Source organism: Thermobia domestica, chromosome 1, assembly GCF_964235325.1.
Source record: "Thermobia domestica chromosome 1, izTheDome1.hap1.1, whole genome shotgun sequence".
Lineage (NCBI taxonomy): Eukaryota > Metazoa > Arthropoda > Insecta > Zygentoma > Lepismatidae > Thermobia > Thermobia domestica.
In genome coordinates, this window is record NC_137454.1 from 236,122,359 (window position 1) to 236,146,197 (window position 23,839).

Here is a 23,839-nt window from a genome sequence, read left to right on the forward strand (position 1 = left end):
GTTTAAACTACAACAGATCCTGTTTTCTACGCAGTGCATGAGTTTTAATCACCTATTAATGCTTGTCCAATGTTATGAAACTCAATACCATGCTCAGAATCATCAAGCGGGATTAGGCAAAATTAAAAATAATTCAGATCACCTTGTACCTGTTCGGAATCTAAATATCCGTAATGTGAACGATACGGAACACAACCTAAATCGAGTAAATTTAAACAATCAGAACGATCAAAATAGGCAAAGATATGATGGGAATCCACCTAACCTAACCAATCGTGACAATAATTATGTCAGATCGCTTAATCGAAATAGATTCAAAAATAGACGAAATACATGGCGAAATTCCAGAAATACAGTAAACTACATGGATAGACATAACCGTAGTTCAAGAGATGGCACTTCATATCAAAATCAAAATCATGACGCAATTCATGTACAAAATAATGCGGAACATAATCACGATTGTGCAGTACAATGTACTTTATTAGAATCATATGCAAATACGAATTTAAACTGACTGCAGTTGATGAAGTAAGGGTTAAACCCATATCAGCTATAGATTCTTATGAACATTTATCTTCAAATTTATGTGTTAATGTCAATAATGAAAACAACCCTTATGACTTTTAGATACTTTATCACGTTTGTTTCAACAAATGATAATTTTCAAATGATTTTAATTCTTTCTTGTTAATGTGAAGAATTATAATTCGATTCATAATTGATTAAAAGCAAAGGTTATTTATATTATATTGATTTGTGTTGAAACTTTGTTGTCAAAGATTATTTTAAGTATAAGGTTCATTCTATTAAGCTAATTATCCGACGACTGTCTTCATGCGCTACCTTATATGTTACTCGAATAAGATTCTTCTGTATTCTGACGCCTTATTGATACGATGTATACATTAAAAATATCATCTAACGTAGTTATTATATAATGCGCCCTGGAAAGATCAAACATTTTTTTAACATCACCGTTTTTAATGATGATTGAAACTGTTGGTCATTGTGATTTATGCTTTTAAAATGTAATTACCTCTTACGTTTTTGACTTCGCACCCTTCGTTGATTATATTAGTAAGCGACGACGTTTTTATAATAAAAGATAAATATTAATGGAATAAAAGACTTATTATAAATGTATCTATATGAAGGAAACTTAATAAAGTTATATACGAGGGGCGATCAAAATGTAAAGGACATAATTAATATAATATCATTATTATAAACGGACCAGTGGTTCTTAAATATAAAAGTCAAGCTCCCTTGTAACTTTTATATTTAGTCCCATTATCGGGCGACATTTTATACAACGAGATACTTTGTATTGGTTGATAATTACCTGTATCTTGGGCAGAAAGTGCTTCTACACAAGCACTATACCTGATATAATGTTAATTGAAAATAAAAGAAGAATGTTTTAATATATGTAAAAAATATACATTATTGTATAGTTGGTTGCTATGTAGTTTGTTTATGGATACCTAATCAACATGTATGATTGCAAGACAGTTTGTGTGAAGATACGTTAAAAGAGAATCAACGAATAATTTATTTAATACTCATCATCGACTTGTAATTTCAGTAGAAAAGGTGATAATACTAGTGAATATAATTACTGAAGATATTTTAAGGTGCAAACGATTATTGCCACTAAAGATTTACTTATATTATTAGCCGAACCAGGGTTGACGACTACCTTTGGTGAGTCGTTGTACAATCATTGTTCCAGTTCACAAGAAAGGTGACAAAACTGACTGTAATAATTATGGAGGTAATTCTCTTCTGTCAACATCCTATAAAATCCTCTCAAACATTCTATTAGCAAAATTGACCACACATGCAGATGAAATTATTAGAGATTATTAGTACGGATTTAGACGAAATCGCTCAACTATTGACCAAATATTTACCATTCGACAAATACTCGAGAAGAAGTGGGAATATATTCCCCACTGAATACAATACAACATCAACAATACAATACAATATCAACTATTTATTGATTTTAGAAAGGCTTACGACTCGGTTATGAGAGAAACATTGTACAACATTCTTACAGAATTTGGAATGCAGAAAAAGCTAATTAGATTAATTAAGATATGTTTAAATGAATCCCAAAGTAAAGCCCGGGTAGGATTTTTTTTCCCACGAGCTTTCACGTCACGAATGGCCTGAAACAAGGAGATGCGTTGTCGTCATTATTATTCAACTTTGGTTTGTAATATGCTATAAGGAAAATTAAAGATAGCAATCAGGGCCTATGCTGTTATGGCATATGCTGATGTAAATTTAATAGGGGATGATAGGAAAACAATAGAAAGAAATGCAGAGGTCTTATTAAACGCTTGCAGGGTTAATAGTTTAGAAGTAAACGCAGAGAAAACTAAATACTTGGAAGTGCGTCGGGATCGTAATACGGCAAATTATAGATGCGTTAGAATATCGATTAATACTTTTGGTAAAGTGGACAGTTTCAAATATCTAGGATCAATGTTAACAGACGAAAACCATGTTCACGAAGAAATTAAATGTCGACTAAAAGCAGGGAATTCGTGTTATTATTCAGTTCAAAATCTCTTGTCGTCACTAACTCTGTCGAGAAATTTGAAGCTTAAAATATATAAAACGATAATCATGCCTGCTGTTCTGTATGGTGCGAAACATGGTCACTTGCTCGGAAGGAATAACATAGACTAACTGGATTTGAGAACAAGATCCTAAGACCCAAGGTAAACAGGAATAGGGAAACTTCATAACGAGGAACTACATAATTTATACATACAGTTTACCAGATATTGTCAGGGTTATCAAGTCTAGGAGGCTCAGGTGAGCAGGTCATGTAGCAAGGATGAAAGAAAGTCGGAACGCTTTCAAAGTCTTGACTGGAGGACCAATCGAAAAGCGACCATTAGGAAGACCTATGCGCAGATGGGAGAACAATATTAAGATGAATCTCGTAGAAATAGGAATACAAAGTAGAAACTGATCGAATTGGCTAAGGATAGGAGTCACTGGAGAGCTTTCGTGACGCGGCATTGAATCTCCTGGTTCCATAGGTCATAGAGTTAGTTTTTAGTAGTAGTAGTAGTAGTGACAGTATTATACATGATTTAATTAGTTGGTTATTAAATATGATGTTTATTGGTTATATTTTGAATTACCAATGCCATTATTACAACCGTTTAGATATGAACCAAAAGAAGGAAAAATAACACAACAAAATTATTATATTTCTTTTGCAGTAGTTACGTGGAAAATGAACTGAAGCTAAATGACCCTCTTTTCCAGGAACTGCTGGACGAAGATATTGTAAGTATGTTTGCTTTTCTTAATAATTTTTATTTCAGGTTATTTTGTATAATAATACTTCTACATTTTTTTAAAAAAAAATAACCATATTCTAAAAAATATAAGCAAGTTAAAAAAAAATTCCAAAATATGTTGACTATATAGGAACTTCTCTCTCAACTGCTTAAAACTTCTCACACTTAGCTTGTAGCCATATGGAATAATAATATACTAAAATTATGCACGGTCTTCGTTTTTTTACTCAAAATTTTAACAAATAAATTGTACCTTATTTTTGTCATATATAGTTGCAAATAAAATCACTGTTCGTATAAAAATTCAAAGATCTTTGTTTTTTCTTTATATATATATATATATATATATATATATATATATATATATATATATATATATATATATATATATATATATATATATATATATATATATATATATATATATGCACAAGTACTGCTTGAAGACATACAGATAGTATATTGTATATTACCTTAGGTTTCTTTCTATGTGAAGTACAGTATCTTACCTGCCTGCCGTAACGTCAAATATCGTACGCATAGATAATCGTACTGTCGTTTCCATAAAAGAATGTAACTTTTTCAAGGATTTCCATTTGCTGCCCCGTAATATGAGAATGAAGCCAATGTAATTACCTACCTTTACATTATCTATCTTTAATTTAAGGTTAGCTTTGGAAGTCGTGATCTTCAGAATGTGATAGGCATGTTTGAGGCAATTAGATCTTAGGAGGAAAGTTATGAATATTCAGAGGAATTTCAATAATAATAAGCATACAAATTATGATTTCACACAATATATGACAATTTAAAAAGTAATTTTAACATTTATAACCTGCAGATATTCCTAGATAACTAAAAGTAGCTCAAAAGTAGCTTATCGCCCAATTTGAAACTCTTGTAGTAAGAGTCCTTAAAAGTCACCCAATCCGCTACTTCCAGCCCAATCTAGCAATATTGTTTCCATTATTCAATTCAAAACTAGCGTTGCGTTTTGACATAATTTCATGAAATAATAATAATAAACAAATTAAGAAAGGAAGAGAGATATTTTACGAGCTATTTTATCTTGAATGTAAATAACTAATGCTATTTTGGGTTCATTTTGGTTTAAATATTTCTTCTGTTGAAATACTATTAAGAATAATAGCTGAATATTGTAGCCATGATACTTTTTTGTTTCAGACCGATACCATCTCTCGTCGTATTCTGGAACCTGGCGAGTCAGAACTTTGCCCATCTGAGGTATATCTTTGTTATTTAATTACTCGATTATACCTAGGTATATATTATTTCTGAAATTGAATTAGCAATTTATAAATTGATTTATCTTTTAACTAATGAAAGAGAAGTGGAGTCAAAAAGAGTTTATTTTTTTTACTGAAACTTGATAATATGGTTTAAAAAAATATAAATACATTGTCTATATATTTTATGAATATGATTGTGCAATTCATAGAGTATAGGTATTAACAATTACTCATAGCACAAGTAGATACGTTAAATTAAGATTTAAAAGCACCGATGTGTGTTAGATATTTTTTGAATCTATGACTTCCCATTCTTAATTTCAATTTTAGACACACATTCGTAAAGGTAATCTGTTTTAAAAAATCGCTTGTGAAAACTTAAAATTTTTTTAAACAAACGTGCACTGATAGATATCCTGCTTAGGACACTATTTGCTGTAATTTCATATTTTACCAATGTAGACATTATTAACTCATATTTTGGAGTTTCCGGGAACAATTTGCAAGCGTTCAGAAAACAAAGTGAAGAAATAGACAGGGTTGCAGTTTGTTTACAGTATGTGGTTATCCAATTTAACATTAATTATGATTATTGTCGAAATGCAAATTAAGTTTTAAAAAACTGGGGAAACCACTTGTGTACGTCGAAACATCGAGAATTTACATTACAGTACATTGATTCAGGTTTGAGTATATTAAGAAAAGGAAATAGTATATACACTAGAATGGTTTAACAACATAACATATACATAGAAAGTCAAAATTTTATTCTCCGAAGAGACGAATGAATAAGCTCATTATAGACTATATATCTGCCTAGGCTCATTCACAGGTCTCTTTGAAGAGTAAAATTTTGACTGCCTATATGTATATGTTATATGGTCAAACCGTTCTGGTTTATACACTACTAGCTGAAATGCCCCTTATTCGCTAGGGAACAATAGATTTATGAAAAATATTTTAATTCGCTTCCCTTTTAGCATTCATTTTTCAATGAAAGCCTAATAATCAAAATACAGAAAATACTCTACTTTTCGTATACATTTCGAAAAATCTTATCCCTACAGAAAACGCCCTGCAATCAAATTGATATGATTTTTAAAAATCAGGTTGAGGCAGATATTATTTATTATGTTCCAAAAGTCATCTGAAATGGGTCAGTCGTTTTCCCAACCCCGAAATCTATGAATTTGACAGTAATTTCACATGTCAGTCATTTTTTTTTTAATATATATTTTTCGCCTTTTCTTCCCCGGTCTGAAGATAGGCTTGAACTTGGATTCGAGACAAAAATCTGTCATTTTCTATTATTTTTATATTTCACTCCCTTCCCACTCCGTAAAAATACTAATGGGAGCTCTCGAGGTGCCACTATTCGTCTCAGAGATCCCGAAAACTATGGATTCGATACTATTATAGGTCATTTTTTAAAATTATTTTTATACGTTCCCTACTTCTCACCCTCTTATAAATGCTAAGAGCATTATTCCCAATGGGGACTAAACTTGGACTTAAAGGGCATCGGAACTGTCAACTTAAAAAATCCAAAAAAAAAAAAAAAAAAAAAAACTATGGATTTGATACTAATATCGTCTCTCTCGATTATTTTTACATGTCACCATTTCTTTCCAGGGATGGTAGTGGGGCTGAATTTGGATGTAAATGGAATCGAGAATGCCACTATTCATATCGGCAACCCCGAAAACTACGAATTCAACACTAATATTGATGGCTTTTGATCATTTTATGTTCTCCCTCCCACTACTCCTAGTGTTTTAGGGGATCTTAGCTACTTTGGGGCTGAAGTTAAACTTAAAGTTCAACTTAAGGACCAGAAAACTGTGGATTCAAAACTATTGGGTCGATGCACAAGTTCGTGCGGTTCTTATATTTTATATTTTATTTTCATTCTGTTGTTCTGTTAATTCAAATACAAATACAACATAGATATAACATGAACATATTCTACGAGTGTGTAACAATACAATGCATACATTTACTGACACTCACATTAACTCACAATCACTCAGTGATGTATTTGCCTCCACTATCTATGACCTTCTGCCAACGTTCAGGTAGCAGTTCAGTGCCTCACCTGTAGAATTGTTTTGGTTTTCACTCGAAGAAACCTGTTAGCCATTGATCAAGAGAAGCTTTTCTATGCTGTTCTTTCAGCAATTGCTTCATTCCCGTGCACTGCACAAATTGTTCTCGCAGGTTCTGCTACACTGGAATTTCGGCTAAACCCGAAGAGTAAAATGTGACGGAAATAATCATTTTTCTCAACTTGACATTTCATATTAGTTTGAAATACATACAATAATACGTTCAAATCGTGAAAACCTTTGTTTCACAACATACAAACTCCAAACAACGCTAAAACAATGGAATAACGATAAACAATCGCTTGCCGCCGCATTGTTGACAACCCAAAAGAAAACAGCACGAACTTATGCATCGACCCAATAATATCGGTCGTTTTCTATTATTTTTACATGCCACCATTCTTCTCCCTCAGGGTGCTAATAGGCACTGAACTTGTACGTAAATAGTATCGAGGGTATCAGCGACTTCGAAAACTATGCATTTGATTACTAATAACTGTCATTTTCAATTATTTCACATGTCATCATTTCCCACCAGAGGGGTGCAAATGGGAGCTGAACTTGATTTAAATGACATCTGGAGTGTCACTATTTATCTTAGCGACCCTGAAAACTATGGATTCGACACCAAAATTGGTCATTTTGGATCATTTTTATGTGTCACCCCCTCCAACTCTCTAGGTTTGCCAGGCAGTCTTACTGACACAGTAGTTTACCAGACTGTAAGTAACATGTGTAGGAAATTTGGTTAAAATTGCTTCAGGTATTCCAGAGTTATGCTTGAACATACATGCACTTATATATATACACATTCAGCGTTTTATTTCTAAAAATAAAGGTGCCAGTACGCTGGACCTCAGGTTCATAATTGTTAAAATGTTGCATACCTTTCAGGGTATAATAATAATAATAATAATAATAATAATAATAATAATAATAATAATAATAATAATAATAATGCCCAATAACATATCACTGCAGTCTTGTAACTAATAACTCTTCATACATATACGTAAAGATGTTTTAAAAATGTCTGATTCTTACTTGCATTCTAATTTTACAATAAAATAAACGTAATGATAAACCAGTATTTATGAGTGATTTGTTTCTTGCTTTCTCTCTCTCTCTTTGTAAACGGGCGAAAGTAAACTGCTATTGTTTGTTTTTAAAAGGCATCAAGGGTTCCACAAATACTGAATTTCAATAACAACACACATACAGTACATTATTCATATAATGTTCTTCAGAATACTAGTCATGCTACCAAAATGTTTTTAAAAACTACCACCAAAGTAATGGATAAACTTTGCGAAAAGAATCAAGGGAATGTTTTCACTTAATCCTCTTCCTAATAGTGAACAAAAACAATTAACTGGATACATTAAAATGGGAACTGAGTAAAGGCTTTTCGGCGGAGAAAGTACAGAGGTGGAGTCCCAACAGAATTTTCGTACTGTCTTTCAGTTTAATTCAGTTCAGTTCAATTTAGAAATGGAAATATTTCATTCTCATTGAAAAGGTGATTGTACGTCGTACCGTTGCGTACCTCCAGGAAAAAACTAACTATATATATAATATAAATTTTCTTGGTATATTCGAACTTGAATCAGTGCACTATAATCATCTTCTCGATGTTTAGATGTATACAAACGGTTTCTCCATCTTTTAACTTGCATATATGTACTTTTTGAGTAGATTGTTGAGTAATGATTTTAAGACAATAACCATAAAAATCTCTCAAATGATAATAACAGTAGGTTTGTTATAACCCAGAGTTAGGTACATTAACTTTCCGAGGAAAAACCGAAAGATAATTATCATTTTTGCTATTATTTTAATTTCGCAAAAATGGAAAAATTGTGTTTTCCTTTATTTTCTTCAGTGTGTGTGGTAATATGAATACTCGTATATAATACCAATACTACTAATACTACAATACTACTACTACTACCAATACTACAATAATAATAATAATAATAATAATAATAATAATAATAATAATAATAATAATAATAATAATAATAATAATAATAATAATAATAATAATGTGTGATTGTGAACAACACTTTTATGATTTGTCCATAAAATTCAAGAGTTTAATCATGTGGATCATTATGATTCTTTTGACCTGTTACGAGGTGATTGTAAGGGGTATGACAGTAATCATAAATAATTTCAACACAGTTTCAAACCTGTATCTTGACAACATTATAGATGCAAGTGAATTAAAGGTTTTTGTGTTAGTATGCGAGTCATTGCAATTACTTATTATTATTATTTACGAAAATGGTAATGAAGTAAAAAAAAAATCTGAAATATAAAAATGTAAGCTTAGTACATGTGTAAACATACAAGACGTTGGATGGACGTACATTTCCTTATCAGAAAGTATCACGAGGAAAATGAGTACAACAAATTGTTCATTTCATACGTGTTTTATCTCGAATTACATTAGAAACACTTTTACAATTATGTGTAAAGACCAGAAACACACACCAGTGGCAGACACACACTTCCAACATTGCAGAAGACGTCGAAAACACACAGCCTTACTACAAGCGAATCTTCTGATTTCACGGTTCACTGTTGTGGCAATGTCTTCACGTGCTCACAAGCGTGTTTCATGCAGTAGTTCCATTAGTTTTAGTAACAGTCGAAATCGCAAGATGTCAAGTCTGGTGAATATGGCAGATGTTCGAGTACAAGAGAAGATTCTGCACACTTGCTGCCGTATTAGTCTAGCAGCTGGGAAAGTCCTGTTGGGAGTTTGAGAGCCAGAAGGTTTGTTTGTTTTACCGAGTTCTACTATCTTTAGTGTTTAAAAAAAAATTGGTCACATGTTATGAATCATGGTCATTATAGCGCAATGGCCGCCATCTTGAATATTCCTTTCGTATTCACTACATTTTTCTTAAATACATCTAGCTCAAGCTGTAATTGTCGCAAAATTATCAGTTATACCTCGTTCGATTTGCAATAGTATAGGCTTTTAGGTGACGTTATTCACTTGTCAGTAATACTCACAAGAGGGAAGTAAAGGAGGGAAATTTTGAAAAATTCCCTAAAAATTTTCCCTTTTACCGATTTTTTGCTATTATTATATGGCAACGCTGGGTTCTAGGCGAGCAAGAAAAATTACATACATTTCCTGTAATGTGATAAATATATGCTGAAAGTTTTGTCTTGATTGGTTCACTAGCAGAGAAGTAATAAAATATTTTGTATTTTATGATTTTGGTCGCTCTAACAATCTTTGGATTTAATGAAAGTACTTTTGTCACATAGAAAGACCTCCATCTCAGACTGTAATTGCCGCAGAGGTACAAATAATATTTCGTTTTATAATTTGTTTGATTAGAGTAATAAATGGTGTGGATTAATCTAACATATGTGCCATTATAACTTATGACAAGGAAGTATAAGGGAAATAAATATAAAATCCACACGAAATATTTCCCTTTAATGATGTGGAAACACTAAAAGATAGAAGTGGAACTACTAGAAATTCACTAAACATTAATACCCAATATTTAATTCACAAGTGAAGACATAGATTTTTTTAAAATCGTAACATTTCATGTTTCGTAATTAAGAAATGTGTTCCAAATTTGATATGAAGTAATATTTTCAAACAGCAATTTATTCTTCTTCTTACATAATAGTCCACAAATGTCTGATAAACTGACACTTTCATCCCACATTTACACACATATTCTTCACTTGACATTTACAGAATGGACAACACGGTATTTGTTTCACTCTGCAAGGACAAACATTAACTTTTGTACTGTACATGTCTTGCACATACAAGGAGAGACAAATTCAGGAGGTCTGAAATATCCAGTCGTTATTATTGGCTTAAGATATCCTGCTTCTTCTATGTAACCATACTCTAGTGGATTCAGTGGTTGGGCTTCATCCAGCAGTCATCCATATGTAGCACTGAAGATATGCACGCTGCATATGAAAGACTATCGTTGATGATGTTGGACATAGTTGAGAAAAGTTGATAGCTTTTGCTTTGTGGTATTGTTCAAATCGTACCATATCACAGTTTGGTTTTGGTGAACCAAGTGCTTTTGCGATAAAATGCTCGGCATTTTGTATCATTCCTTCATCCAAGGGAGCAACCCCAAAATTGTTCAACAGGGTTCCTGATGTCATTGCTGTTTTAAGTGCCATAAGTTTTGTCCCAACCTTACTTGTGGTATCGCAACCAGTTAAACTGTGAACAGCAGAAAGAACATATAAAAGTGTGTCATCCATGTTCTCCGTCATTTTGTGAAGTGGTATGTACCTCATAGATGGTCGTGTGTCTTTGACAACCCAGAGTTCTTTCAGGGCACATTTTTTATAACTCCTTTTGAAATGATATAGTGCGGAAATCATAACATCTGTATCTACTGAGGCAATCATAACTCTTTCAATGGAATCAGTTTCGACCATGTGTTGGATATGTTTCATGATTCTATTATCAGCTTCCTCACATTCACAGTTAAGATCTGGTACCAAACTAACAGATCCTTCAGTTAATTTCAGGCATAGCTTTGGGTTATGTTTGTGACCTCCTCCCAAATACAAAGATTTTATAGAATTTCCTTGATCGACAATCCACTCAATGAAGAGTTCTTGCAAACGTGCTTTGTTCTGGCTTGAAGCCCAAAAAGTATCCATGTTGACAGGAAGGGGTGCATTTGGGTTACTAGGAATCACATCAATAGGATCAACATTTTTTTGTCGCCTCAGTCGCTCCCAGTTTTTGATACTTTTATCTTGATACAAGTCAAGCACTATGGCAGTGCGCAAACAACCTTCGGAAAGTTTTAAAAATATTTTCCACAAATAGTCAAAGTAGTCTCCAAACGTCTTACACATAAGTCGTTTGACATAGACTTTTCGCGCGTACACCATAAAGTCAATCACCATTGTTGCTCTCGTTTCCTGCGTTGGTAGATGACTAACTGCATCATTCTTATTTAAAAAGTGTTTTTCAAGTTCTTTGCTGAGTTGTGCTTTATCTGCTTTCTTTAAGAACCCATCATCTGTTAGATAATACGATGTAGATGTAAGCTCGTATTTTAGTACTGTGTCAATTTCGAAATTTCTTGAACATGCTATTTCTATGAACCGAATAGCATTATTTGTTTCTTGGAGTGCCGTCTCGGTTGCAGATATGTGTTTCTTTGTCTTTCGAAATTGTTTATGTATGGGATCTAGAATACCTTTGGATTTGTCAATAAGCCTTTCTTGAACGAAGTTTTTGTAGCTAGTATCTCCTTTTCCTTGTATAGAGAGTAAGTACTCAGCTATTACTTGATCAATTTTTGTTCCACTTATGATGTTAGAAATTCCACAACTATCAACTTTCGAAAAGGGATCTCCTCTCTCAAGCACAAGAGTTATCATCTCTGAAATATTTTGCTGCTCCTGAATTGTTAAATACTTCGAAAACTGATTATGAAGAGCATATTCATCGTCTTCATTAAGCCCACAAAACCGTCTCAAAAAGTATGCTATATTTTCTTTCTCATGTTTGATAAGATCGTGTTTTGTCACGGCTTCTTTTCGTCTGGTTACTCCGATTATGCCTCCAGATCCCTTGGCTGGCTTATTGTAGTGTTGTTCTAGTGCTTAATCCAATGCAACACTGCTAAATCTATTGTTACTATGTTGAATTGTGAAACGACCGTTCTTAAACTCATTATAGATCAGAGGATGTTCTTGTTCTAGTTTTAAGCAATCGTGGTAATATAGAGTACACCACTGTGCATAATTTGTTTTGTCAAATGAGAAGAAAAGTGGCAAACACTCTCTTAGGCTGCACACATGCAAGTCCCAGTTATTTTCTCTGTCCGCTCGAATTAAGTCTCGGAGAAGAGGAGCAAGTGTGGAGACAAACTGATCCCAATAAGCAGACATTTCATATTTTTTTGTGCTCCACTTTCTCTAAATTTCTCAAAGTCCATTCTGATGGCACTCAGGTTTTCGATAGCACATTTAGTTTCTTTAGATAAACTTTGTTCTTCATACACTGATAACTGTATGCGTTTTACTATTGAGAACAATTTGGAGTATTTAGTTATGTTAATCTGTTCCATGAACGCCTTCCATTCCAGTGTTTCCATTACTTCACAAAGCATTCCTATTGCTCTAACTCCCCTGCTATACTGGTTTCCTTTTAAAGCGCTTTCAGCAGTGTGTGGACCCATGGTTTCAGTCTGAACAAGAATTTCCAAAGCTCCACTTCTCTTGAGATATAGACCAATACATGCAAGCACGACTTTCTGAAGATGAAATCCTCCAAGGCCAAAAACTATGTTGGAAAACTTTTCGGGTTGAAGAAGCTGAATTTCTTTAGCTATATGATATACGCCTTCGCCACACCACAGTGAACTCTCTTCGACATTTAACTGGTGCAAGATATCTTGGAAATTACACATTGTTATATAAAAAGAGTCATACTGAGTTGCAGGATAGAGTAGTATTGGAGTATATCCCGTAATGGTCCTGTGAGATGGATGTTCAGACAGTGCACTCATAAAAGCGTTTCTAGAGGGAATCTCAACTTCTTGAGGAAAATCTAATTGAGGTACGTTGGATTTTTAAAGAAATCTTGAAAGAAACCATATGAGATCTAAATTTCTGCTTGGCTGTTTTATTTCATTTGTTGTAATTATGTCATTGCTAGGAACGAAAGTACTGAGGATACTGCACCTTGCTTTTGGCTTTGTGTAGTACAATAGTTTTTGGGCATCTATATCTTTAGTGAGAGTTCGTGAAGTGACATCAATGCCAAACGTTCCCAGGCATCTCTCTGGACTATCAGGTTCTTCTAACGAGACGTTAAGTTTATCACTCAGATGATGGTCTTGAAAGAAGACAAGTACTGTGTCGTGTGTTCAATGCATTCCTGAAAATGTAGCTTCTTCTCTGTCGAAATTATCCATAACGCCTCGAACAGGAATATTGGATTTTATTGATGGAGGTATGGGAACACGGTGTCATTTAGCCCTAATAATAGTCCTGTTTGCTAGCATTTGATCTTGACGTAGTACATCATCATAATTGCAGCATAGCCCTTGACGGTTCAACATGGTGATGAGAGTTTTAGATCTACTTAAATAGTGTATTGCTTGAGCATTAGCGACATGTAACGGTGTTTTCTTAAGCCATTGTGTATTAAGAAATAGGATATCTGAAATAAGGTATCACGTCTACGTTGAGTACTTGATGATATACAGAATGAGAGTACTAACTCGTAAAGGAACTTTTCCCATTGCTTTGGGCGTGACTGTTCATAATCTAATTCAGATTTTTGCAGGTCAACTGTATCACCACATCATTTATTACTCTAATCAAACAAATTATAAAATGAAATATTATTTGTACCTCTGCGGCAATTACAGTCTGAGATGGAGGTCTTTCTATGTGACAAAAGTACTTTCATTAAATCCAAAGATTGTTAGAGCGACCAAAATCATAAAATACAAAATATTTTATTACTTCTCTGCTAGTGAACCAATCAAGACAAAACTTTCAGCATATATTTATCACATTACAGGAAATGTATGTAATTTTTCTTGCTCGCCTAGAACCCAGCGTTGCCATATAATAATAGCAAAAAATCGGTAAAAGGGAAAATTTTTAGGGAATTTTTCAAAATTTCCCTCCTTTACTTCCCTCTTGTGAGTATTACTGACAAGTGAATAACGTCACCTAAAAGCCTATACTATTGCAAATCGAACGAGGTATAACTGATAATTTTGCGACAATTACAGCTTGAGCTAGATGTATTTAAGAAAAATGTAGTGAATACGAAAGGAATATTCAAGATGGCGGCCATTGCGCTATAATGACCATGATTCATAACATGTGACCAATTTTTTTTTAAACACTAAAGATAGTAGAACTCGGTAAAACAAACAAACCTTCTGGCTCTCAAACTCCCAACAGGACTTTCCTAGCTGCTGGATTATATGAGCTGTCATGCTGTCGTGAAGGATGAGTGCATTATGTAGACGCTCAGGGCGTTTCTCCTTACTAGCCCAACATAGGTGTCATTGCAGAAAACTGCGGGAGTATTAGAGTGCATTTACAACTTGGTTATATAGCATTACTGTAGCATGCCATCTAGTGGATTCTTTGGAAGACTACTTTGAAGGATTTTAGGTTATATGATATGTATTGCTTGGCTTTGCGCACAATTGTAATTCTACTTTTAATGATATGTAGTGTTGTAATTTGTGGTAAAACGCGTATGAAGCGAATAATTCGTTGTATTCATTTTTCCCGCTGTATTTTCTTATGAGATATGTATGTTCACCCAACTCTATGCATGTAATGTTTTCATATGTACTAATCTTCCATTTGCATACTTCAGAATACCTTTTTTCGTTCTCATTTTTGTAATATATATGATATAGTGACTTTTGCCTATATAATATATATGACTTTTGCCGTAACTCTCGTATATCCCTTATTCAAACGTAATAGTTCTTTCCTTTCTATTATTTTAGGAGTTGGTAATTTATCCCAAAGTAGCCCAAAATCGAGATGATAAATGGTTATTTGTTGTTAATGAAGGCGCTTATAAACAAGGTGTTCGTATTGAGAAATGCTTGTAAGTAAACCAAATAATTGCTGTATTTAATTTTGTTTTTAGCTGTAAAGGAAAATACTAATTTACATTTCCCAAAATTATTAAAAGCGTATGATCGTTATACAAAATTTTCACTGAAGGATGGATATAGAGACTAGAAACTTCATCTTGCTTAATACTAAATGCTACTTCTACTTTTGTACCGGTATTTTCTTCCACTGATCTTAGTTCTTTTCGGGAAACCATAATAATTACTTCTTCGGAAATAATTCCAGGTTATTAGTGTAGTATTAATCTATAATACTTTATCGCTGGTACATCTTTAATTATAACTACTATACCTATAAATTTATCATAGCGATCCTACTATTATTTGAAACGTATTTTTTGAAAACTAGTAGAGGCAAAACTAGATCACTTTGTTACCTTTTCCTTCTTAGTGTGTATTTAATTTTACGTACTTGATGATTTATTTTATGTTTAAGGTAGAAACAAGTGAAGAGCATGGTCTCTAAAATACAGAGGCACCTATCCACACTAACTGACGACTTCAAAATACAGTGATTATCTAGGTATGTCCATTGTTCTCGTGGCTAGCGTGCACATCTTCGGTGCACGGAGTTCAGGTTCGATTCCCGATGGGAAATAATTGGAAAATTTAAACACATTACGGAGGTTCGGATTTGTTAAATTGTAGGTTTACGTCTCATATAGCCTCGGAACTGGAAGCAACACCAAACTTTAATCAAGCCAAAGAAGAGACAATTAAGAATTCAATTCAATTTGACCAGTAATTATTATTTTAAATGTTGTTTAATTATTTTAAGTGATGCCATATTTTATATCTAATTTATTTGTCCAAAAGGGCGTTGCTTGACTCGTAGAGCTTCAAGACTATTATAATTTTTTTCTAATAAGCCCATATTCATACGTTATTATTAGAGTTATCAAATTATATACAAAATTTAAACAAAAAACTGAACATATACATTTAGTTTAATTACAGAACATAATACAGGTTTGTGCCAAACAAACATATCTTGATATAGTGCTGCTGATTTTGAGGTAAGATAACTCCTCACTTTTTCCGTTTTAAAACATGTTCACTTATTACTAGTAGTCACATTTGTGGTATAGTATAATATTAAGAACAATTTATCATTGCATTTATAATACACATCTCCAATTTTATTAACAGAAACAGGCTATACAATCATTAAATTATATTATATGTGTACGTGATTTTAAATTTTAATTTTATACTCCCTTAAGAGATTTCAATATATGGACATCTTATCCTATTTATAAAACAGAAACATTTCAGTTTGTGAGTAGCACTAATATGCAAACTTCAAATCTTTCCAGAGTTACGGATTACATAACCATCTAGGCGAAGATATTTAGATATTCTTGATCTTCACTATAAGCGCAAGATGTCAGTCTGTCTATCACGCTAATTCCTAATAGTTCAGTCAGGCTAATATTGTCATTAGCTACGCTGCTCCCTACATGACACCAATTTATGTTCCTAGCGTGCACGCAATTTGCAGACTAGCCGAATACATGGAGGAGCAACTACTTGCAATAAATGCAACCTCCATATTTTCCTCCTTTCCACATCCAGTTCCTGAAAACCCACCCTTAGTAGTACCTTACAACATAAATTCTATGTACGTCTTGAATATCAAGTTTCTAGAATAAGCAGTTTGACCTAGCCTTCACACTCATCAATCAGTCAGTTAGGATATGTTCTTTTACGTGTAAAGATTACAATCGCTCTTCTTTAAGAAAAACTATTAATATACGAACTTTAACTAATGGAAGAATATAGGTATCATCCACATCAAGTAGAATATGCTACTGCACTGTGTTTACAAACTCGTGGGTTCGGTTTTTGAGACTCAATCGGGCTCGAACTCAATTGAGTGCGACCACATATTGAAGTACGTATATAAGTGGATAGTGAGCCTGAATATGAGCAATTATAAATGTAATTGACGAGTACGAGCAAATGAGAACTTCATTTGAGGATAACGAACCCGAGCTCTGAACGAGTGCGAGCCTGAGCTCTAAGCTTGAGTGAGAGAATTTTTGAGGATAGTGAACCAGAGCCAGGGGAGCTCCTGTAGAAAAGCACCGTCTTAAGTGTACTTGTTCATCGTGCTGAAGATACTGAAAAATATGTGGAATAGCATTTTGAGAAAGATTTGTTTTCGCTCTCATAATAGTAGACTGCTCTAATTAAACATGTGAACAAGAGTGTTATTATGAAGGTCAAGGCAAAAAGGAGTTACTTGTCCTGCTGAAGGTTGCATTGTGACTTGCGTAACAACTTCATTAATGGTTCGTCTCTAAGACAAAGCAGTTTTAGTGAGCCTATTGTTGCGGTAAAAGGGCTGTTTACATAAATTGTGTAACTACGAATTTAGAGAGAAATCCATCATTGTATCTATGCGTCATTCAGCGAGTGCCCTTATTCAGATAGGCATTGTAACGCCAAACTCAATAGTACGGGCCCTGGCCATAGGTCCCGTAGGAATGGCATGTCTCACAGCTGTTCTCTTCGGATCCGGTATCTACCATCAAAAACAAGTAAAAAAACAAAACAAAAAAAACTCGGATAGACATTCTAAATTTCGGGTACATTTTTTCTATGACGTCATCAATATGGCCGCCAACGAATTTCGACTTACCAAATTTAATTTTTTTTAACTTTCTTACTATTCAAAATAAAACTTTCGTTGTTCTTTTCTTTATCGGAGAATATATTGGGCTTTCCTTGTTATTATAAAATTTTGCAATTCTATTGCCACCATTTTTAAATATGGCCACTCAAACTAGAAAAATTATAATTTTCACATATTTTTAAAACTTTATGGCAAATAACTTTGAAACGGCTATGTTTAAGAAAACACATCCTCAAACAAACGTTATGAAGCATTTCAATAGCTTTCAAATGCGACCAGAATCATTGATATATCTCAATTAACAACGGAGATACTCAATTTTATGTTAGGTTGAGTGTAACATTTTCTTCAGTAAGTTCGAAATATTAAAATTGTATCCATAGATGTCGGTGCCGTGAACTTTCGGTGCCAGAGCTGAACATGCCGAGAAGTAAGGTTGGATAGGTTATGTTGAGGATAGCTTTAAACGCCTAAGCCGCAGAACTCAAAAATCAAAATTAGGTTGGATTAGAGATGCTTAAAATATTGATCATTTCGAACCTCTTTAAATACCTTTTCACCTTAGTTACCTTAGAATTTCGGCTGTAATTCCTTAAAAAATACCTGGGCTCCGAAGCATAGCATACCCATAACTTATTCAATAGTCTGACGTAACTTATAATTATTTTCTGTAACAATAAAACGATATTTAGCATAAAGTAATCACTTTACATTCTTTCAAGTCTATATTAATATTATTGCAACTGGAGTTAGAAATTTCTTTTGATATTTAGAAAGTACTATTTCCACTTTCAGGATGATGGCGAGAGGCGCAATTTATGTTTAAATTATTTATTCAGTTATATATATATATATATATATATATATATATATATATATATATATATATATATATATATATATATATATATATACACCAATAATTATAATTATATTTTTCTTAGCTTCAGGCTATATGAAATATTGAACTTGTAAAGATCAGAAACGTCCTGTGCCATGGCATAAAAATTATATTCATCTCAATCATTAGTTGGAATTAAATTGGCAGTAGAAAGAATGAAAGATTATGAGACTAGTATCCACATTGACATTAACAAATGTATTATCTGTCCACAAGCTACGAAAGAAAAAAAAACATGTACGTCAGTCCTTGGAAGGAAAAATATTCTTCATGCTGCTGAAATAAGGAAAGATGTAGTTTATCAAAGAAATTCTGCAGGACTTCTGCAACCAGAAATAGAGTTTATTTATCATTGCACTAATACATGTTACAAACAGTACACTTTAAAGAAGACATTGCTGAAGTTAGATTAAAGCTTAATTGGAGAAGAAGGAAAAGATGATGATGGACTTGATAATATTGAGCAGGAAAGGAAAATATTTCGATCAGTTATCACATCTTGAGAAAAGCCATCTCAAAAACATAAATCCATTCGAAATTAATTGTGCAGTGTGTGATTATAAGACACGTGGCGATATTATAGAAATATATCGTATTTGTGTAAGTCCCAGAGATTCAGTATTTCTTGAAGCAACTTTCTGTGTGAAAAATGATGTACATGCTTGGGAGATGAAGCATCTGTTTTTGGGGCTGACCTGTTCTGTCACAAGATATGTCTTGAAACTTACATTATAAAGTACGGAAAAAAGCAGAAAGAAAATGAAAATAAAGTCAGTACAGGTAATCAACAAAGAAGAAGTGTTGCAAGAAGTTTTTTCCATTAATTAAAGATATCCTAGATAAAGGTAAAAGTTGACACTATCTGAAATACGTGACTACATAAACCAGAAAAGAGAAATAAAGGTAACAAACAAGGGAGTCAAACTTTATCTGCTTAAAACTTTTGGATATGATATACAATTTGAAATCCAAACAAAAAAAAAAAAAAATATCCTAGTTTTGTTTACTCTTCCAAACTGAGTGTTGATTAGTTAGCTGAAGCCATACGAAACACAAGCGTGCAAGAGACGTAGTAGTATTGATTCGGGAGTCTATTTTAAATTGTGAATTTTGTTTGGATCATGGAATTGGTAATTCTGAAGCTTTCAAACAATTCTGGACTTCAATAATCTATGGTCTTCGATATAGTTTCACAAAATGTATTACTTTTGCCAAACAATATACCTGCAGGAATAACTTCAGCAGGAATATATATATATATAAACTATATTAACTGAATAAATAATTTAAACATAAATTGCGCCTCTCGCCATCATCCTGAAAGTGGAAATAGTACTTTCTAAATATCAAAAGAAATTTCTAACTCCAGTTGCAATAATATTAATATAGACTTGAAAGAATGTAAAGTGATTACTTTATGCTAAATATCGTTTTATTGTTACAGAAAATAATTATAAGTTACGTCAGACTATTGAATAAGTTATGGGTATGCTATGCTTCGGAGCCCAGGTATTTTTTAAGGAATTACAGCCGAAATTCTAAGGTAACTAAGTTGAAAAGGTATTTAAAGAGATTCGAAATGATCAATATTTTAAGCATCTCTAATCCAACCTAATTTTGATTTTTGAGTTCTGCGGCTTAGGCGTTTAAAGCTATCCTCAACATAACCTATCCAACCTTACTTCTCGCCATGTTCAGCTCTGGCACCGAAAGTTCACGGCACCGACATTTATGGATACAATTTTAATATTTCGAACTTACTGAAGAAAATTTTACACTTAACCTAACATAAAATTGAACATCTCCGTTGTTAATTGAGATATATCAATGATTCTGGTCGCATTTGAAAGCTATTGAAATGCTTCATAACGTTTGTTTCAGAATGTGTTTTCTTAAACATAGCCGTTTCAAAGTTATTTGCCATAAAGTTTTAAAAATATGTGAAAATAATTTTTCTAGTTTGAGTGGCCATATTTAAAAATAGTGGCAATAGAAAGCAAAATTTTATAATAACAAGGAAAGTCCAATATATTCTCTGATAAAGAAAAGAAGAACGAAGCTTTTATTTTGAATAGTAAGAAAGTTAAAAAAATTTAAATTTGGTAAGTCGAAATTTGTTGGCGGCCAGATTGATGACGTCATAGAAAAATGTGCTCGGAATTCAGAATGTCTACCGAAGTTTTTTTTTAACTTGTTTTTGATTGTAGATACCGGATCCGGAGAGAATAGCTGTGAGACATGCCATTCCTACGGGACCTATGGCCAGGGCCTGGACTACAATAGATGCTTAAACGACAAGAGCTTAAGGTTCTTTGACCATTAAAAAAAAAAAAAAAAAAAAAAAAAAAAAAAAAAAAAAAAAAAAAAAACTTTTCTGTTTTCGAATGCAGTCTTCCTAAAATAAAAGGATGACTCCAGGAGCATCATTTTAGTTTCTTTAGGGGGAATATACCGTATACGTCTTGTCTTTGTCTTTTGAAGTTTAATTAATAGATGAAGCAGTTTCGCTTTTCTTATTAATATATTGGATTACTAAAAGGTTCATTAAAATATATATCCTAAATACAATTGCTCCTCTGCATCCTTAAAGAACATTGTGGATGCATTAAAGTTTAGTACACAAAACCCATAAAGAGCGATTCGAACAGGTGCTTGTATGATGTTTTTAATATATCTGCAACCATGCTCAAGCTTAGTTTTAAACAAGACCGTTGTCATTTTCATGTTCTACTTGGACACATTGAAGTATTTTCGTATAGAACTGAAGTTGTTTGAGGGAGAATGCTGATTGTATGTGACCTATAGGTTTGAACTTTTAAAGTTGACTACGTAGCGATTGCGCGACACACACATACTATTAACTACATGTTACGAAGGACTCTAAATGGCGTTTGTTTAATTGGGTGACGCGATTTTCTGGCTTTCCAAATCAAAGGCCGTTACCTCTTAATCTATATAGATTCTCAATCGCTTTACCACTTTCGTACAAACACAAGATACTCTCAAACACTTGCAAGTTGGGACATTGATATGAACTGTACGTCAATAAATATGTAATTTGTTGATCTTTTATAGTGAAATGAAGTTTAGAGAAAGATACAGTGGCGTAGCAGCTGCCCCCGCAACCCCCGCAGTGCGGGGGGGCCCCGAGGTATAGGGGGCCCCGAAACCTTGCGATGAATAAAGATTTAAAGAAGTAGACCTCCAACCTTACTTCTATCGGCTTTACAACTAGGGCCCCTTCTCTATACCTTGCGGGGGGGCCCGCAAAAGTGTGCTACGCCACTGGAAAGATACCGTTCTTTCGAAGTCTGGCAGTGCGAATAGTCAATACTAAAAGCTACCTAAAACAATATTTAACACTATACGATATTCTTACTCCCATCCATTTTATAAGATATTATGCATAGAGTTGGTTAATTCTAATAAATAACAGCTAGGTTTACGAGAGTCTTCCAAGGATTTTTTTCGTTCAATACTTATTCTTTCGTCACTTATTTGCATCCCTCAGATCGCAATAGTAAAAAATTAAACGGAAGATTTTATTTTATTTTATTTTTTATTTTTTTATGAACAACAGCTGTGAAAAGTGATAACGAGGGATAGAAAATGAAAGTGATTAATTCTAGCAGTTAACTTTTGTCCATTATCAAGTGTTCATATTACTGTCATTAGGTTTGCATACAACCTACATGATAAATTATGAGCATATGTATTTACAAATGACTGTTGTTCAACATCTCCATAAGATTCAAATCTCATATAACGTCGTTGCCAAAAAGGACGCTAGAATTTAATCTAACCAATCAAATATTCATTGATTATATCAACAATCGTTTGGACAATAGTTCGATATTCAAAGAATTGTTCATTTATTTAAAGTAATTTTTCAAATATACGAATATCGAATATTTGAATATTCAAATAATTATTCGAATACCATAAATATGAATGTAAGAATAACATAATTGAAGAACTACACTGTTGAAATATTTGAACATTAGGTTGTTGGAATTTTGACACTATTAACTTGTAATTATCTTAGACATATTTAGGTAAGCAATGAATTAACAATTTACAAAATTTCATTTGCATAAATTTAACCACAATACACTATAAATCTAAGTTTAAAAAATAGAAATTGTACAGTTTTGCATATTTCTGAATTCTGGAGAAGAGAAGAGGCGATGTTTGAAGATATCAAGGATAGTAGTCTAGGAGGTAGTAAAATGGTGGTGTGGAAAGTTGGGGCACAATGTTAGACGCTGCGGAATAGCACTGGAATGCCTAGGTGCGTTAGATACTTTTTGCGAGAAGCATCCTAATTTTCTCGGTTTCCATCTTCTAAACAAAGATATTCGATATAAAGATGATTTATTCTGATTCATACACTGAACATCTGCCATTTTCCTCTTTATGCTTTTACTATTATTTTAAAATTAGATTGGTAAACACTAAAGTTGAAGTATTGTATCTTTCCCATTAAAAAGAATGAAGTATCCGTGACCGTGATACTGTCATAGCTAGTTGAATTAACTTAGTGTATTTTCAGTTGGAAGGACGTCAACTTGTTTACTATAGCCTTGAGAATCCATTGCTAATTTACCCTAGTACAACGCCCATCAAAGGTGAATGTACGACCAATTGGGAATTTCCTCGTCCACATTTAGTAATAAATTTCATAGCATTTTTTACTTCCTTAATTACGTACTCAAAGAGTTGTAATTTAAAAAGGATATTATTTATTGGTTGACATTTTCAATTAACGAAAATTTGCTGCAGAGGATAAACTTTGAGGTTCATTGTTTGCTATTTTCTGAATGTGTTAGGTATTGAATAATGTGAAACACAATGTGTCCGATTAAAGCAATGCTATATGGCCGAAACCGTAATACATATTATTAATATAAGTGTTTTGATCATATCTAACCTAACTTAAATAGAAATAAAATAATAAAATATTAAATT

At 33.0% G+C, this 23,839-nt stretch overlaps 1 protein-coding gene across 1 annotated transcript in view; it reads left to right on the forward strand.

The window, feature by feature from the left end:
- Window positions 1-23,839, forward strand: part of LOC145694707 (uncharacterized) — a 114,237-nt gene that overhangs the window by 82,285 nt on the left and 8,113 nt on the right. Inside the window, exons 3-5 of the mRNA XM_081771237.1 lie at window positions 3,249-3,315; window positions 4,515-4,574; window positions 15,201-15,304. Coding sequence (XP_081627363.1) covers window positions 3,249-3,315; window positions 4,515-4,574; window positions 15,201-15,304 — 231 coding nt within the window. The remainder of the gene's footprint in view (window positions 1-3,248; window positions 3,316-4,514; window positions 4,575-15,200; window positions 15,305-23,839) is intronic.